Source organism: Canis lupus, chromosome 10 (assembly GCF_048164855.1).
Source record: "Canis lupus baileyi chromosome 10, mCanLup2.hap1, whole genome shotgun sequence".
Lineage (NCBI taxonomy): Eukaryota > Metazoa > Chordata > Mammalia > Carnivora > Canidae > Canis > Canis lupus.
Genome location: NC_132847.1, coordinates 24,097,833 through 24,117,326, shown reverse-complemented (window position 1 = coordinate 24,117,326; position 19,494 = coordinate 24,097,833). Strand labels below are relative to the sequence as shown.

Here is a 19,494-nt window from a genome sequence, read left to right as displayed (position 1 = left end):
AAACACTGAGTTGAAGAAAAAGAGAGAATTTTGTTTTCATTCCTTTTCCCACCTCTCTAAAGAGATAAAATAATTCTATCAAAGTTTACAAGTATTAAATATTCGAAGTTTAGAACACAATAATGAGCTGCATAAAAATAATGGGAGTTAAAAAAACTTACAGCTTTCTGTTGATCTTTGAAATCACTCCAAAGTTTCTCCAGATCCGGAGGCACTGCAGTTCCTGATAATTCAAGTGCTTTAATGATGTCACCAGCATAGCGAGCTTGATCTTCTGTGATAAAAGTATATGCATAACCCTAACGAAGGATGAAAAGTAGATTAGACACTAACAACATGACCCTAACTTAGATCACAAGACAGAATCTGACCCACCTAATAAATCCTCTTAAGACTGACTTCGTTATTAAATAATTTTAAACAACAGAAGAGTCCTACTAAATTCTTTAACCCCTCAAAGTGAAATGTCCAAGTTTAATATGTAAATATATGTGAAACCAGAAAATTTCTAATTTCTTTATGTCTAAGTAGAAATATATGATTTTACATAAATGCAAAACTGCATTGTCATAGAAATAAATTTTAATATAATACATTATTTTTCCCCTTTTGTTTGCACTCCTTTTCTACACTACCTACAACACCACTCTACCCCAACTAACTTCTACTTATTTTCTGGGATGTATCTTTCCACATAATTTTTCCTCCACACAGTTTTTAAGACCAATAAAAGATATAAAAACATTTGTGTGTGTGTATATATGTATGTATACATACACTCACACACACATATATATACACATATACATATATACACACATACAAAAAAAATTTTTTTTTTTTTTTTACAAAAATTTTTATATACAGAAATGAAGTCAGTTACATCATCTCCCTGGGGTTCTCCAAAGTTAAAGGTTTCACATGTCTCCAGGAGCTTTTTGGTTCAGGCAAGACAAAAGCTAGAGTTGGGAGTAGGGGAATAGCACACCACAATCAAGACAGTCATCTCTACAATATACTCTGCCTCTACCAGAGAAGTGCTACAAATTTTAAAACATGGCTTAATAGAGTATTTCAGGAATATCTAATTATCACATTTGACCCATGGCCTGCTTCTGTACTGTCCATGAGCTAAGACTGGTATCACTTCTTTTTTGAGGTTTGCACACCACCCACACACACCCCCATACACCCAACCATACCCATATGACAAAGACTGTATGTGGACCAAAAAGGCTGTAATTTTTACTGCATGCCCCTTTATACACTTCCTTAAATCTACAAAATAACTCAGGTTAAAAGAATAAAAGCCATCACTACTTATTAGCTATGCAAGCTTGGGCAACTAATTTAATTTCCATGTGCCTTAGCTTTTCTCATCTATTAAATGGGGTAATATCATTTACCTCAAATGGAAATTATGAGGATAAAGTGAGACAATATATGTATATCACAGGGAACAGCATCTAGCATTCAATAAACCATAAGAATATCCTATTATTATTAATATTATTGCTTCAGTTTGAATGTTCAGGGTTGGAATATCAAATATATCATCATCAGTGATTCCAACAACAGAATATTCTGCTATCTTCAAAAAGAATGAGTTAGACTATATATACTCACCAGACCATAAGTGAGTTAAAACAGCAAGTAATATATATAGTGTACAGAGTGGGACAGGGAAGTAATGAAAAAAAGGGTGACAGTTTCAGGGAGGAGTATATTTTATGATCCCACATTTTAAAAATAGTAATGAAAGATCCCAAACCATATACATGTACGTGTGTAGGCAGAAATTTTTAGGTAGTGTAAAATAAAAAATCCTAAAAGAAGACATAACACTATCTGCCAAAACAGAATGGCTAGTTATGATAATTTTAATACTACTATACATAGAAATGATGAACATCAGTTAGTCCCCATATTCTGATGACTGAGCATTTTCAAAATGTTCCTGTAACTCCTATTATTTACTCCTTAAAAATCTTAAAAAAAAATATATATATTTTAATGTAATGGAAATCAACTTTAAAAAATTCTTTTTACTTTATTGCCTGCTCTTCCAGTCCGTCCTGCTCTGTGCACATAATCCTCATAATGGTTGGGGCAGCTGTAATTTACTACAAGAATCAGATGTTTCACATCTAGACCTCGGGCAGCAACAGAAGTAGCTACGAGAAGTTTGCACGTCCCATTCTTAAAGTCATTTATGATGCTATCTCTGTCATATTGATCAATGCCTGCAAGAAAATTTTTAAAAAGTTATAAAACCACACAATGAAATTAAATTTTTCATTTCCTCTGACACAGAAATAAGTAAAAATGTACAGTAGAGAATAAATCCAACTTACACTGCCCACAAGTCCACCAACTCAATAGAGAAAATAAAATATTATGGGAATTTAATGGCAAGATCAAAGGCTACTGCTTTTAACTCATTTATGAATCTTCTAAATCTGCCCTTGTTTTGCCCCCTTTCTTGTGTATACGGGTTGTAACTGCAGAAGCCCCATCTCCGATTCATTAACCTATACCTGTTTAAGAGGTAAAAGAAGAAAAGGCAGGTATACTTAGCCTACACTAACAGGATTCACATCCTTCTCCTCCTATGGGTTATTAGAGCCTTGCTATTTCTGTCCGAGGACCAGAAGCAGCATCACATGGCCTGTTGTTAAAATGTAGAACCTGATCCTAACCAAACTACTGAATCCGGTTCTGCACTTTAAGATACTTAGGTGATTATACATTCCTTTTAAATACAGTTTGAAATCCACTGGTTAAAAAACACCCAATTGGATCTCTTTTAAATATGGTACCCATAGAGCCTCCGGATAAGTGATAAAGGAAGGTATAAAATGCTAAAATGTTCTATGATCACAGATCACAAATTGATTTTATGATGGCAAATTTCTAGTAATTACAAAATGGAACGGGGAGGGGCGCCTGGGTGACTCTGGTTGAGCTACTGCCATTGGCTCACATCATGATCCCAGGGTCCTGGGATTAAGTCCCACATCAGGTTCCCTGCAGGTAACCTGCTTCTCTCCCTCTGCCTGTATCTCTGCCTCTCGCTCTATGTCTCTCATGAATAAATAAGTAAAATCTTTAAAAAAAAAAAAAAAAAAAACAGAATGGGGTAAATTCTCAAACCTTGAAATTCTTTTCTGTAGCAGGAGATACTCTAAGGGTTCACATAAGATCTGAGTTTAAAACACAGAGAATAACTTAGCATCTAAATATGCATCAATGTTAATTAATATTATTACCTAAAATTTAAGTACTCTTCAGAGACCGAATTAAAGAAAGTATTTGGATCTAATATCAAAACAAGTGGAATCCAACACTGAACCTAAAAGTCTTGTAAGAAAAATGGAATCAGTATTAATATAAATTAAATGTATGAAGTACAAAAACTTTTACTTTAGACTAATGTATCTTGACTACCTAAGTCAACTGCATATGCTTTATTATGTGAAATGAATATGATATGCTAAATATATGGGATACTTGCCTAGCAGCAATTAACCCTCTTCCTTTTAAACATAACCTCGGGAATCCCTGGGTGGCTCAGCGGTTTAGTGCCTGCTTTCGGCCCAGGGTGTGATCCTGGAGACCCGGATCGAGTCCCACATTGGGCTCCCTGCATGGAGCCTACTTCTCCCTCTGCCTGTGTCTCTGCCTCTCTCTCTATCGTGTATTTCATGAAGAAATAAATAAAATCTTTATTAAAAAAATTAAAAAAAAATAAACATAACCTCAAGTTTGTTCAAAAATTCACCCAACACATGGTCAATGTATATCAAACCAGAGAAGAGCGTCTCCATTTTAGGAGGTGAATGAACCCCTCCCAAACTTTCTGTGCAAAGGATGCCTTTCAAGTCTTAAAATTAATAAGGATTAAACCCTCTACATAAGTATCTCTATCAATATTTAATTTATTAGAAACTAGAACTGGGGCACCTGGGTAGCTCAGTCAGTTAAGCATCTGGCTTTGGCTCAGTTCATGATCTCAGGGTCCTGGGATCAAGCCCTGTGTCAGGCTCCACTCTCAGTGGGGAAGTTTGTTTTTCCCTGTCCCTGTCCCCCTGCTTGTGCTCTCTGTCAAATGAATGAATGAATAAATAAATAAATCCTTTAAAAAAGAAACTAGAATGAAAATAATTTAAGGTATTTTTTAACCTATTTAAAAATAAAAATAAAGCACATATTATAAATTTTAAAAATTTCGTGCAAAATAACCCTTCCAAAATAGTAATTTATTAAGATGTTTCACATTTTTGTAAATCTCTTTAATGTCTGGCTTAGTAGAGGATAGCTGGCATGTCATATCTCTGCATCCAGTCTAGTGTAAATATAATATGCCATGAAGCTTTTAAAACACTATACATTCCTAACAAAACTAAAGTAGAAAAGGCAAACCACATAGTGAGGTTATTACACAAATACTTGTGATCTCATGAACTCCTGAAGCATGTGATGTAATTCTGACCAAAGGGAAGTACAGACAAGGGATTATTTGCGGGGGGGAAGTCCTTACTTATAAAAACAGCACAACACATTTTTGGGGTGCCTGGGTGGCTCAATCGGTTAAGCATCCACCTTCGGCTCAAGTCATGATCTCAGGGTCCTGGAATCAAGCCCTGGGTTGGGCTTCTCACTCAGCGGGGGAGCCCGCTTCTCCCTCTGCTCCTCCCCCCATTCATGCCCGTTCTCTCTCCCAAATCAATGAATAAAATCTTAAAAAAAGGAAAAAAAAAGAAAAAACATACATTTCCCTCAATGTAGGAAAAGCTATTTATTGGACCAACCCACCTACAGATAAAAACTATAAATTCTAACGAAAGTATTAAAACAAAAACAAAAAAACCATTAACTGAAGGCACAAGAGAGTGACTAAAAATAAGCAGAAATTGGAATTTTTGATAATATAGAATAATAATGGCACTCGCTGAGTTTAAAGGATTTGATTTATTTATTTTATTTTATTATTTTTTTTTTTAATTTTTATTTATTTATGATAGTCACAGAGAGAGAGAGAGGCAGAGACACAGGCAGAGGGAGAAGCAGGCTCCATGCACCGGGAGCCCGACGTGGGATTCGATCCCGGGTCTCCAGGATCGCGCCCTGCGCCAAAGGCAGGCGCCAAACCGCTGCGCCACCCAGGGATCCCTGATTTATTTATTTTAAAGATTTTGCTTGAGGAAAGGCCCTAGAAAGCTAAGGAAGGAAGTCAAACTTAAATAGATGGCCAGGAAATCTAATTAGAGAAACAGGAAAATACAAGAGAGAGTTGGATAGACTTAACAGCAGATGGCAAAAAGAAAACAGTGAACTTGAAGATTGGAGTCAAAGAAACAACCCAACCTTAATTAAGGAGGGGAGAAAAAAGGGCTGAAAAACCAACGTGAAGGGATGCATGGGTGGCTCAGCAGTTTAGCGCCTGCCTTTGGCTCAGGGCATGATCCTGGAGGCCTGAGATCAAGTCCCATATAGGGCTCCCTGCAGGGAGCCTGCTTCTCTTTCTGCCTGTGTCTCTTCCTCTCTCTCTGTGTTTCTCATGAATTAATGAATAAAATCTTTAAAAAAAAAAAAAAAAAAAAGAAAAACCAAAAGTGAATAAAGGATCAAAGATGTGACAGTATTGGGATCCCTGGGTGGCGCAGCGGTTTGGCGCCTGCCTTTGGCCCAGAGCACGATCCTGGAGACCCGGGATCGAATCCCACGTCAGGCTCCCGGTGCATGGAGCCTGCTTCTCTCTCTGCCTCCCTCTCTCTCTCTCTCTCTCTCTCTCTCTCTCTGTGACTATCATAAATAAATAAAAATTAAAAAAAAAAAAATGTCACAGTATTCAAGGGCTGAACATACACATAATGGAGTCTCAAAAGGAAAGAAAAATAGCACAGGAAAAAAAAGAAACCTTAAGAAATTATAGTCAAGATTTTCCCAAATATGTCCTAAAAACATAAATTTTACAGAATCTACAAGCTCAGTGAACCATGAGTAGAATAAAAACAAAGAAAACCATACCTAGATAAACACTTTTTTTTTTTTTTTGGGATCCCTGGGTGGCGCAGCGGTTTGGCGCCTGCCTTTGGCCCAGGGCGCGATCCTGGAGACCCGGGATCGAATCCCACGTCGGGCTTCCGGTGCATGGAGCCTGCTTCTCCCTCTGCCTATGTCTCTGCCTCTCTCTTTCTCTCTCTGTGACTATCATAAATAAATAAAAATTAAAAAAAAAAAAAAAACACTTTTTTTTTTAAAGATTTATTTTTTTATTTATTTATATTAGACACAGAGAGAGAGAGAGAGAGAGAGAGGCAGAGACACAGGCAGAGGGAGAAGCAGGCTCCATGCCAGGAGCCCGACGCGGGACTTGCACCCTGGGCCAAAGGCAGGCGCGAAACCGCCGAGCCACCCAGGGATCCCTCCTAGATAAACACTTACCATACTTACCCAGCAATCCCATTCCTGGTTATCTACCCTACAGCGATGAAAACTATGTTCACACAAAAACCTGTAGTTGCACATTCAGTAGCAGCTCTATTCCTATTAGCAAAAATGAGGAATAACCCAGGATGTGCCTAGGTGGCTGTTAGTTGAGTGGCCAATTCTTGTTTTTGGCTAAGGTCATGATGTTGGGGTCCTCAACTTGACCCCGTGTCCAGCTCTGTACTTGGCAGGGAATCTGCTCCAAGATTCTCTCTCACCCCTCCCTCTGTCTCTCTCCCCGCTCGTGCTCTCGCTCAAATAAATAAATAAGATCTTTAAAAATAAATAAAATTTAAAAAAAATTTTAAACTGGGAAAAACCCAAATAAGCCTTCAGCAAACGAAGGGACACAAACACTGGTATATCCACAATAAACAGTGCTGGGCAATAAAAATAAATAAATAGTCCAATAACTTCAGTGGACATCAAAGTCATCATATTGAGTAAAAAAAAAAAAAAAAAAAAAAGGTGCATAATGTATGACCTGCATTTACAAATATTCTTATGAGAACATATCAGTGGTTGTCAGGCACTGTTCCACTACAAACTAACTGGAAAAAAAAAGTCTAAGCTAACACATAAATCTTACATGCACAATAAACAGAAGTATTTGCTTTGAGCCACAAGATCTACATAGACATACCTGTGTTAATAAAAACATTTAAATTTAAAAGTACAAAAAAAAAACAAAAAACAAAAGCAAACACTAAACATAGGGCAGAGGAGAAATCATCCAGGGAAAGAAAGCGGAGCCCAATGTTCCAAATGAGGACGACAAAGTTCTAGACTAAAAGCTTTGCAGCTAATGGCAACCAAACATTTCCAGGATGATGACATTAACAGGGCTAAAATAAAACATCAATGTATGTCAGTACTGTCTATTTATCCTAATGACTAAATGTAAATGTGGACATTCTAGAAAAGGCAAAAATGTAGAGAAAGTAAAAAGATTAGTGGCAGCCAAGGGATAGGGACAGAGGGATAAACAGGCAGAGCACAGAGGATTTTTATGGTAGTATTTTCTATGTGAGTAATAATACATTATGGTACTATATTCCTAGATATAGGTCATTATAAATTTGCCCAAATCCACAAAATTCATAACACCAAGAATGAATCCTAATGGGGCCCATGGCTAGCTCAGTCAGTAGACTATCCAACTCTTGATCTTGGGGTTATCCATCTGAGTTTGAGCCCCCCATCAGGTGTAGAGATTACTCAAAAATAAAATCTTGTTTTTCCTAAAGATTTTTTTATTTATTTATTTATTTATTTATTTATTTATTTATTTATTTATTTATTAGAGACAGACAGAGGCAGAGACATAGGCAGAGGGAGAAGCAGGCTCTCTAAAGGGGAGCCCAATGTGAGACTTAATCCCAGGATTCCGGGATCACTCTCTGAGCCAAAGGCAGACAGACGCTCAATCACTGAGCCACCCAAGGCATCCCTCAAAAATAAAATCTTACAAAAGAAAAAAAAAAAAAGTGAATCCTAATGTAAACTATGGACTTTGGGTGACAATTATGTCTGAACGATTTTAAGAAATGTACCTCTGTGGTGTGGGATAGCAATAGAAGAGAAGTTTTGCATGTGTAGGGCAAGGGATATATAGAAACTCTAACTTCTACTCAATTTTGCTGTGAACCTAAAACTGCTCTAAAAAAAGTTTATTAAAAAAAGAAATGTAGGGGCACCTGGGGCAACTGCCTTTGGCTCAGGTTGTGATCCCAGGGTACTGGGATTGAGTCCCACATTGAGCTTCCTGTGGGGAGCCTGCTTCTCCCTCTACCTATGCCTCTGCCTCTCTCTGTGTCTCTCATGAATAAATAAATAAAAATCTTAAAAAAAAAAAAAAAAAAAAAGAAATGTAAACAGGTGCCTGGCTAGCTCCTTCAGTAGAACAGTCAACTTTTTTAAAAAAGATTTTATTTATTTCACAGAGAGAGAGAAAGCACAAGAAGGGGAGCAGGGAAGGGAGAAGCAGGCTCCCCACCGAGTCAACTCTTGATCTCTGGGTCATGAGTTCAAGCCCCACATTGGGAATAAAGTTTATTAAAAAATAAAAAATGAATAAAATAAATGTAAAAAGATCAAAACTAAAATGAAATGATATTGGTGTAAGACAAATATACATGGGATCCCTAGGTGGCTCAGCAGTTTAGCACCTGCCTTCTGCCCAGGGCATGATCCTGGAATCGCGGGATTGAGTCCTGCATCAGGCTCCCTGTGTGGAGCCTGCTTCACCCTCTGCCTGTGTCTCTGCCTCTCTCTCTATCTCTCTCTCTCTCTGGGTCTCTCATGAATAAATAAAATCTTAAAAAAAAAAAAAAAAAACATACAGACCAACAAAATTAAATAGAGAGCTTAGAAATAAACCCTCAGATAAATGGTCAGATGATTTTGATGAAGGTGCCAAGATTCTACAATGGGTAAAAAGACAGTCTTTTTACCAAAAGGGGCTGGCATACTGAATACAAACATGAAAAAGAATGCAGCTGGACCTATATGCATCATAAAAATTACCTCAAAATGAATTAACAGCTAAAATGTTAGAACTCACAGAAGAAAACAATGGGGAAAACTTTCATAACCTTGGAATTGGCAATGGTTTCTTGGATATAACACCAAAAGAACATGCAACAGGGGCGCCTGGGTGGCTAAGTTGGTTAAGTATCTGATTCTTGATTTTGGCTCAGGCCATGATCTCAGGGTCATGAGACTGAGCCTTGCAATGGGCTCATCATTCAGCATGCAGTTTGCCTGAGATTCCCTCTCCTTTTGCCTATCCCCTGCTATCTCTTTTTCTCTCTCAAATAAAATCTTAAAAATAAAAAAAAGAGAGGCATAAAAGAAAATATACATAATATATATATATTAAAGATTTTATTTTTTTACTCACGAGAAACACAGAGAAGAGAGAAGACATAGGCAGAGGGAGAAGCAGGCTCCACGCAGAAAGCCCGATGCGGAACTCAATCCCAGGACTCCAGGATCACGCTCTAAGCCAAAGGCAGACGCATAACTGATGAGCCACCCAGGCATCCCCAAAAAAAAATATATAAATTGAACTTCAAAATTTAAACTTTTGTGCATCAAAGGACACTATCCAAAGGTTGAAAGGACAACCCACTGAATATAAGAAAATACAAGCAAATTGTACATCTGATAAGGGACTGCTATCCAGAATAAAGAAATCCTACAACTCAGCAATGAAAAAAAAAAAAAAACTGATTAAAAATGGGCAAAAGCTTAGGACAGACATTTCTCCAAAGAATATATACAAAAGCCAAATAAGCACATAAAAAGATGTTCAATCTCAGTCATTAGGGAAATGCATATCAAAACCACAATGACAGACTACTTCACATCTACTAGCAAAATAAGAGAAAACAATGAGTGCTAGCCAGGTCGTGAATAAACCGGAATCTTACTGCACTGCTAGTGAAAATGCAAAATGGTACAACTACTGTAAAGAACAGTATGGTGGTTCCTTAAAAAGTTAAAAATAGAGGATCCCTGGGTGGCTCAGTGGTTTAGTGCCTGCCTTTGGCCCAGGCCAGGGCGTGACCCTGGAGTCCCGGGATCGAGTTTCATGTTGGACTCCCTACATGGAGCCTGCTTCTCCCTCTGCCTGTGTCTCTGCCTCTCTCTCTCTCTTTCTGTCTCTCATGAATAAATAGATAAAATCTTAAAAAAAAAAAAAAAAAGTTAAAAATAGACTTACCATATGACCCAGCAATACTTGCAAGTATATACCCAAAGAAATTCAACATATACTTATATACCCGTGTTCAAAATAGCATTATTCACAGTAGCGAATAGGCAGGAACAACCCAAGAGTCCATCAAGAGATGAATGAATAAAAGAAATGTGGTATATGCATGCAATGGAGTATTTTTTAATGTTAAAAAAAAAAAAGGAGTATCTTCTTACACCATACTTAAAAATAAACTCAAAATGGATTAAAGACCTACATGTGAGACTTGAAACCAGAAAAATCCTAGAAGAGAGCACAAGTATCCATCAATACATGAACGGATAAAGATGTGGTGTGATTAGAATGGAATATTATTCAGCCACAAAAAAAGAATATCTTGCCGTTTGCAACAACATGGATGAACACAGAAAGCAAAATGCTAAATGAAATAACTCAGAAAAAGAAATACCATATGATTTTACTCCCATGGAATTTGAGAAACAAATCAAATGGACAAAGGAAAAAAAAAGGAGATAAACAAACCAAGAAATAGGCTCTTAACTACAAAGAACAAACAGAGGGTTACCAGAGGAAAGGTGGGTAGAGGGATGGGTGAAATAGGTAATGGGGATTAAGAGTACACTTAGGACCAGCACTGAGTGATGTACAGAATTGCTATGTCACTATATTGTACAACTGAAAGTAATATAGCAATGTATGTTAACTATGCTAGAATTAAAATACTTATTTAAAAAAATGGAAAATTCTGATACATGATAAAACAATGATAAGCCTCAAAGACAATTATGCTAAGTGAAAGAAACAGGCATATAAAGACAAATACTGGATGATTCCATTTGTGTGAAGTACCTACAACAGGGAAATTCATAAATGGAAAAAGTAGAATACAGCTTCCCTGCCTAGGTTAGGGGGTGGGGTTGGAGATGAAGTTATCACTTAATAGGTAGAGTATGTGTTTGGGATGATAAAAACTTCCGGAAGTAGAGAATGGTAGTATTACACAGCATGGTGAATGCTTAATGCCACCAAATTATACACTTTAAAACAGCTAAAATGGTAAATTTTATGTAATGTATATTTTATCCCAATAACAAAAAAAGGGGGGAAAATATGAGGCATTTTCAAACATTAAAAGCTAACCAAATACATATGCTCAAAGCCCTTTTAATTACATCCACAATGACACATGGTAAGGTAGACTATTTCCCAAAGATGACAGCAAAAGCATGGCCTATTCTACATTCTCTTCTATAAAGGGTCTGACCCTCCCAGGATCCCTGGGTGGCGCAGCGGTTTGGCGCCTGCCTTTGGCCCAGGGCGCGATCCTGGAGACCCGGGATCGGATCCCACATCAGGCTCCCGGTGCATGGAGCCTGCTTCTCCCTCTGCCTGTGTCTCTGCCTCTCTCTCCTCTCTCTCTCTCTCTCTCTCTGTGACTATCATAAAAAATAAAAATTAAAAAAAAAAAAAAAGAACTGGAGTCTATCCCTCCATTCCCTTGAATCTGGGCCACTCTTGGGACTATTCTGACCTACAGAGTATGGTGAAAATGAAAGTTCTGCCAATTCCCAGTATCATCCTTAACTGGTCTGTCAGCTTTTCATTCTTACCTTCTAGCCAAGCAGTCCACAGAGAGGTTCGCAAAGGAAAGAGCCATGACCCCTGGCCGACAGCCTGACAGAGCTCAGTCAAAAGCCAGTACCAACTTGCCAGCCATATAAGTTAATAAGACAAGTTAGAAACAGATCCCCAGTCTCAATTAAGTCATCCCAGTAGATAAGAGCATGAAACAGCAACTAGACAGTACGTGCTGAGCTCCATCCAAAATACAGATTTATAAATAAGTGACAGTTGCCACTAAATTTTGGGATGGTTCATTACAAAGTCACAGACCGCCAGAACACTTAGTTAATGAAGGTGATTCAAATCGTCTCTATTTCATATGTGTAGTGTTCTATTATAAGTCCCACATACATGTAACAATGGGGATGTTACACCAAAATGAAACGTTACTTTCAATTAAAGATCTAATGCCAATCATGAAAACATCTAAGTAGCATGACACAATGGAAACAATTTAACATAAAACAGAAAATTTTAAGTTCATTTTCTCCCCAACTGATTAATGGCTGTATGATTTAATCAAACCAACGTACCTTTGTCTTATTTTCTTTATCTCTAAGATGGAACAATAATGCTTACCCTTCCCAAAGAGTTGTTGTGAATAAAAACTAAGAAAGATGATACAAAATCTGGTTCTCCATTACAGCACACAGTAAATATTATCATTCAGAACAACACAATAGTGCTTGGCCAAATTAAGTACTCAACAGGTATTTTACTAAACGTTACCTCCATGAAGAGACATGCAAGGATAAGATGCTCTCATTAAATCTTTCAGAAGACCATCAGCATGTTCTTGCTTATCCACAAATATAATAACAGATCCTGATTCTTGATAATGGCCAAGAAGCTCAAGCAACTTCAAGAATTTCTTTTCTTCTTCAATCACAATCTGAAAATATCAAATTGCACCATGTTAAGGGAGTAAAATGCAAATACATCTCTAAAACAAAAATATTCATTTTATTTGTGGCAAATGGCTGAGAACACCTTGCTATATCCTTAGGGATGGGTAGGAAAATACTGATTTTAGCTGATAGACCAGTTAGACCAAAAGAAATTTCTAACTTTGAGAGAAGGGGCTTGCAAATGTGGGCAAATGATCATCTAGTTCTCTCTTGCCTCTTGACCTTATATCCTATTAACTAAAGAGTAAGATTGGTATATAACATTTCCATCCACTAGCCCCACCTCTTCTGGTGAGAGGAACTAAAAAGAGCATTTTAAACACGCAGTTCCAAGGAACAGCATATTCAAGTTTATCGGATAAAATATTAATGGCTGCAACTGTATCCTATTTAACATTAGAAATTATGTGCCTTCATCACAATGATCCCCAAAGGATTATATATTGCCTAAACAACACACAGGGAACTGAGGATTTCCTAAAGATTGTACCTACCACTTGTTGCTCTACATCTGAGCAAACCACACTCCTGCCTCCAACCTGCACTTCAATGGGTTTACTCAGGATTCTGCGAGCCAAAGCCTCCATAGCTCTGGGAAAAGTAGCTGAAAACATAACTGTCTGTCGATCAGGACGGACATTATCCACAATGCGCATCACCTGAGAACATATTTGCAAATAAATATGGTGAGTATAGTCTCCAAAAACCATACAATGTCAAAACCAAGTAAAAGGAAAATTTGAGAACATCTATTCAGTGACTTTGAAACTTGTTACCTTTCATTGTTCCACTCAGTCTCCCCCTCCTAAGAATGGCATCTAGAGTTACCCACAAATTTAGAGCAAAGATGGAAGAGTCACCTGTCACTAGTCTCTTTCACTCATCTCACCCCTAATTCACAAATTCAATATTCTTAATCTTAAAATTTTATCTGGAATACAACTATTTTCTCTTAGTATCACTGTTCCTTCACTTATTCAACATTTTTGTTGAGCAACTATTATGTGTCAAGCATCACTCGAAGTGCTTGGAATATTCAATAAAAAGAAATAAAAATTTGTCTTTGGGGAGTTTCTATTCTAAGGAAGAGAGACACATATTATGTGTCAGAGGTTGATATGAGCAACAGAAACAAAGAGAACAATTCAAGCGGACACATTGCTGAGGGAGTAGGATATAGGTACCTCTATAGATCCCTGGAGAAATCCTAGGAGTCTTACTATGACTGGAATAAACAAGAAAAATAGAAATAACGAATAATCATTAATAATGATTTCTTTTTTTTTTTTAAGATTTTATTTATTCATAAGAACACAGAGAGGGAGAGAGAGAGAGAGAGGCAGAGACACAGGCAGAGGGAGAAGCAGGCTCCACACAGGAAGCCCGATGTGGGATTCAATCCCGGGTCTCCAGAATCAGGCTCTGGGCTGAAGGCAGTGCTAAACCGCCAAGCCACCCAGGCTGCCCCAATAATGATTTCAAGGTAGATAGTGGTGAGTGGCTGGAAAATGGGAAGGGTGAAGGTCTTGCCAGGAATATACAGAATTCTAAGACCAGATCTTCACTCCAATCAATGATGTGAAATCTATGAAACAGACAGTCCTACCGAATGCACTTGGAAATCTGGGTTCTTGGCCTAAACATCAACCATCTCTGAGCTGGCTAATTCCAACTATCTCCCAGCTTTTACTCCTACCCAAGCTATTCTCTATCCAGCAACCAAAATGATGGCTTTTGTGTCAGTACTCTCAGTTAAAGACTATTGGCTGACCACGTACATTTATTTCAATTCCCCTGAGAAACGCTGTAAAAGGTAACAGTACGGGGATTGTTTTTAAAAATTGCACAAACCAGCGAAGACAGTAAGAAAATAAGATAGGAGATGATAACAACATTCTGACTAAATGGTACCCAGACCCAAGAAAACATAATTCTAAAATAAGAATTAACTAGATTTTTAAGAAGCACACTATCCTGTTTCTCTTCCACAGGAGGGTTACTCTTCACTGCTTGGTCTTTACATAACTTTGGAAATCCTCTGTAATGTTTTCCAGTAAATCTTCATAATTTTCTACAAAAGATCTTAGATATCTTTTGTCAGGTTTATTTTTTCATGCTTCTGTAAATTATTTTTAAAGTACATTTTCTAACTTGCTGAAAAAAGAAATGTAAATGACTTTTGTTTACTGAGTTGGTACCCAGAAACTTTACAGTCTTCTTATCTGTAGATTGTTTTAAATCTTCTACAAAAATAGTCCCAGCATCTGTAAATCACACTTGCTACTTCCTTTCTAAACATTATACTCTTTCTGTTCTAGTAAAATGTTGAATGGGGTGTTAACTACTTTACTTTTTTTTTTTTTTAAGATTTTATTTATTTGACAGAGAGAGCAAGAGAGCAAGAGCTGGCGGAGTGGTAGACAGAGGGAAAGGGAGAAGCGGGCTCCCTGCTGAGCATGGAGGCTGATGCTGGACTCAGTCCCAGGACCCTGGAATCGTGACCTGAACGAAAAGCAGATGCTTAATCAACTGAGCCACCCAAGTACTCCCTTACTTTCTTTTTTTATGTTAACAGTTAAAAGTTCTACCGCTAAGTATAACATTTACTACAGAGTTTTTTGTAGATACCTTTTATTAGGGAAGGAGGTTCCTCACTAGTCTATGTTGAATTTTTAAATCATAAAATGTTATCAATGCCTTTTCCACATTTTAGATAATGTATGGCTTTTTCCTCTCTTCTGAGAGGAAGGATTATATTACTTAATTTTTCTTTGTTTAAAGAAAAGATGTACTTATGTATCTTAGACATAGAGAGTGCATACAACTGAGGGTAGGGTCAGAGGGAGAGAATCTTCAAGCAGACTCTCAATGAAACACTCAATCTCAGGGCCCATAAGATCATGCCCTGAGCCAAAACCAAGAGTCGGACGCTTAAATGACGGAGCCACCCAGGCGTCCCTTACTTGATTTTTCTAATCTTAAACTAGCCTTACATCTAAAGAACACCAACTTCAGGGATCCCTGGGTGGCGCAGTGGTTTGGCGCCTGCCTTTGGCCCAGGGCGCAATCCTGGAGACCCGGGATCGAATCCCACGTCGGGCTCCCGGTGCATGGAGCCTGCTTCTCCCTCTGCCTGTGTCTCTGCCTCTCTCTCTCTCTGTGTGACTATCATTAAAAAAAAAAAAAAAAAAAAAACACCAACTTCAGCATGGTTTATTGTTTATTTATTTTAAGCATTACTCTATTGGGCAATATAATTTTTAGGCTTTTGTATCATTGTAGATGAATTTTGATACCAATATTATACTAGCCTATAAAATCAAATAGCCACTATGGAAAAGTCTGACAGTTCCTTACAAAGTCAAACAAATTGCCACACAACTCAGAAATCCTAGCCCTTAGGCGGGACCTGGGTGGCTCAGTCAGTTAAGCATCTGCCTTCAGCTCAGGTCATGATCCCAGGGTACTAGGATTGAGCCTCACATCATGTTCTCTGCTCATCAGGGAGTCTGATTTTCTCTCTCTCTCTCTCTCTCTCTCTCTCTTTCTCTCTCCCCCTGTGCCTCCCTCCCCCCTCACATTCTTTCTACCTCTCAAATAAAGTCTTTTTTTTTTTTTTTAACGATTTTACTTATTTATTCATGAGAGAGACAGAGAGACAGGCAGACACACAGGCAGAGGGAGAAGCAGGCTCCATGCAGGGAGCCTGATGTGGGGCTCAATCCCGGGACTCTAGGATCCCACCTTGGGCCAAAGGCAGGTGCTAGACTGCTGAGCCACCCAGGGATCCCCTCAAATAAAGTCTTTAAAAAATTTTTTAAAAGAAAATGTTTTTAAAAAGATTACAATGATCTTATAAATTGTTGAATATTTTTTAATTGTTGAATATTAACCCTTCTTCATACTTTGAAATAAAATATAATTAGGAACAAAATTATTCATTCCTGGAATATCTGGTAGAACTTGCTAATGAGAAACAGGAACTGTTCTTCCTCCTGTGTCTCTGCCTCTCTCTCTCTTTCTCTATCATAAATAAATAAATAAATCTTTAAAAAAAAGAAACAGAACTGGTGGTTTCCTTGTGGGAAAATTAAAAATTTATTTCTTATTTTTTAGTCTGTTTAATTTAAAGCTTTCAAATGTACTGGCATACAAAGAAAGATAAAAGCAAGATGGGAGGGGTGCTTGGGTGGCTCAGGTGGTTAAGCGTCCAACTATTGATTTCAGCTCAAGTCATGAGCTCAAGATTGTAAGGTGGAGCGCTGCATCGGGCTCTGCACTCAGCAGGGAGTCTGCTTAAGATTGTCTTCTTCCACCTCTGCCTCTCTCCTAGTTCATAGGCATGCTTTCTAATACACAAAATCTTAAAAAAAACAAAAACAAAAACAAAACAAGCAAAAAGCAACAAAATCCTGAAGACAGTAAAAGATAAATCAAGCTCAAGGAAGCAGAGCCCCACGTTAGCAGTGAAGAAAAGTTGAGAACAAAGCTGTTTTCCCTACATGGAGATGAAAGGTGGGGTCTCAAAATAAGGAGAATTGCTACAAAGCCTGCTTAAGAAGCAATCAAATCACCCAACCTCTATGTAACTGCTACTCAGCCAGGCAATGGGCCCTTCTCTCATCCTAGCCAAAAACCTAAAGGTTTAGCTTCTGGAGAGAATAAAACAAAAAAGCATGACTGGATGAGGCAAGGATAACATCCCAAGAAGAAAAGCATTTAGTAAATACATAATGTTTGATGCTGAGGCTCCCGTCTCTCCCTCAAGTCCTCTTTCTCAACCCATAACGAGAGACAGGCCTTCACATTTCTGGCCGGAGACTAGCCAATATTTCTCCAGGGACAGTCTGCTCAGCCCAAGAAGACAGGAAGAAGACAGTCCCCAACCAAAAGAAAGACTCAGTCAGATCACAATAGTGAAACTTAGGTAGTCAGTAGGTTCTGCTCTGGCAGAGAGAGCTTTGAATTTTAAGCTGCCTTTTCTCCACCTCTTAAAGATAAGTAGATAACTACAGATTCCCAGACATCTACAGAATGCCTCTGATCTGAATACAGAAACCAAAGCAAATAGAAAATCAATTTGGAGGACACAAATCCTATGTCGGTAGAAGGCAATCTTTAGAAATGAGCCATTTAGGGGATGCCTGGGTGGCTCAGCAGTTGAGCGTCTGTCTGCCTTTGGCCCGGCCGGGGGCATGATCCTGGAGTCCCGGGATCGAGTCCCATGTTGGGCTCCCTGCGTGGAGCCTGCTTCTCCCTCTGCCTGGCTCTCTGGCTCTCTCTCTCTCTGTATCTCTCATGAATAAATAAATTAAATCTTAAAAAAAAAAAAGAAAAAATGAGCCATTTAAATGAAATCTTGCCATATGCAACAACATGGATAAACTGGGACACCTGGGTAGCTCAGTGCTTTAGCTTGTGCTTTTGGCCCAGGGTGTGATCCTGGAGTCCCAGGATTGAGGTCCACATCGGGCTCCCTGCATGGAGCCTGCTTCTCTTTCTGCCTGTGTCTGTGCCTCTTTCTCTGTTGTCTCTCATGAATAGATAAATAAAATCTTAAAAAACAAAACAAACAAACAAAAAAAACACCATGGATGAACCTACAGGGTATAATGCTAAGTGAAAGTCAGTCAGAGAAAGACAAATAACCTAGGATTTCATTTACATGTGGAATTTAAGAAACAAAACAAACGAACAAAGAAAAAAAGTTAAAAAAAAAAAGCAGACTCTTAAATACAGAAAACAAACTGGTGGTTACTAGAGGGTATGTGGGTGTGGGGATGGGTGAAATACGTGAAGAGGATTAAGAATACACTTACCATGATGAGTACTGAGTGATGTATAGAATTGCTGAATATTGTACTGAACAGTGAGTACTGAAACTAATATAACCCTGTATGCTAATTATACTTGAATAAAAATAAATTTAAAAAATAAAAATGAATCACTTAAGTGCTTGCTTCAGTTAATACATATACTAAAAAGAAATTGGAATGATACAGGATGACACAGAAATTCATGAAGCGTTCCATTTAAAAAAAATTAATTAATAAAAGATTTACTCTTGGATTACAGAACTTTGGGGATCCTAACCAAGTGAGAAACAAAGGGGACCCTCAGAATGATGGATTCCAGGATGGCAGATGTATGTCAAGCATAAAGAACAATAAACCATGAATGACTGGAGCAAGTCAAGAGGCTCTGAAGAAATTCCTTGGGCAGTCCCGGTGTCTTAACGGTTTAGCACCACCTTAAGCCCATGGCCTGATCCTGGAGACCCGGAATCGAGTCCCACGTCAGGCTCCCTGCATGGAGCCTGCTTCTCCCTCAGCCTGTGTCTCTGCCTCTCTCTCTCTGTGTCTGTCATGAATAAATTAATAAAATCTTAAAAAAAAAAGAAAGATATTCCTTAAGGAAGATGAAATAAACAGAAAACTTGGGGTGTTTCAACTACTTGATAGATTTATATAACAAACAGAGTTTGGCATTTAATTAATTTTAAGTATATAAGAAATCTAGGCAACAAACATAAAAAGATGATTATCTCTAGAGAAAACAGAAAGTTATAGAGGAAATTAAAAATAATTTGTTTACTACACTGCCCAGCTCTGAATAACATTTAGATTGTCATATACTGATCCAATTAAGACAGCAACAAAAATCTACTGGAAAAATAAGGGAAGAAATGATGCAAGAATGTGACAGGAAGAAGGAAAACAGAAATTATGTTCCCCTGTGGGAAATCAGTAA

The 19,494-nt window shown here is 38.0% G+C and overlaps 1 protein-coding gene across 2 annotated transcripts in view; it reads right to left on the bottom strand.

The window, feature by feature from the left end:
* DDX46 (DEAD-box helicase 46) overlaps positions 1-19,494 on the bottom strand; it is a 73,134-nt gene that overhangs the window by 18,688 nt on the left and 34,952 nt on the right. For both annotated transcript variants that reach the window (XM_072841103.1, XM_072841104.1), the window contains exons 14-17: positions 13,239-13,403; positions 12,566-12,728; positions 2,050-2,243; positions 162-299 (exon numbers count right to left, since the gene is read on the bottom strand). In XM_072841103.1, the coding sequence (XP_072697204.1) occupies positions 162-299; positions 2,050-2,243; positions 12,566-12,728; positions 13,239-13,403 (660 nt within the window). The remainder of the gene's footprint in view (positions 1-161; positions 300-2,049; positions 2,244-12,565; positions 12,729-13,238; positions 13,404-19,494) is intronic.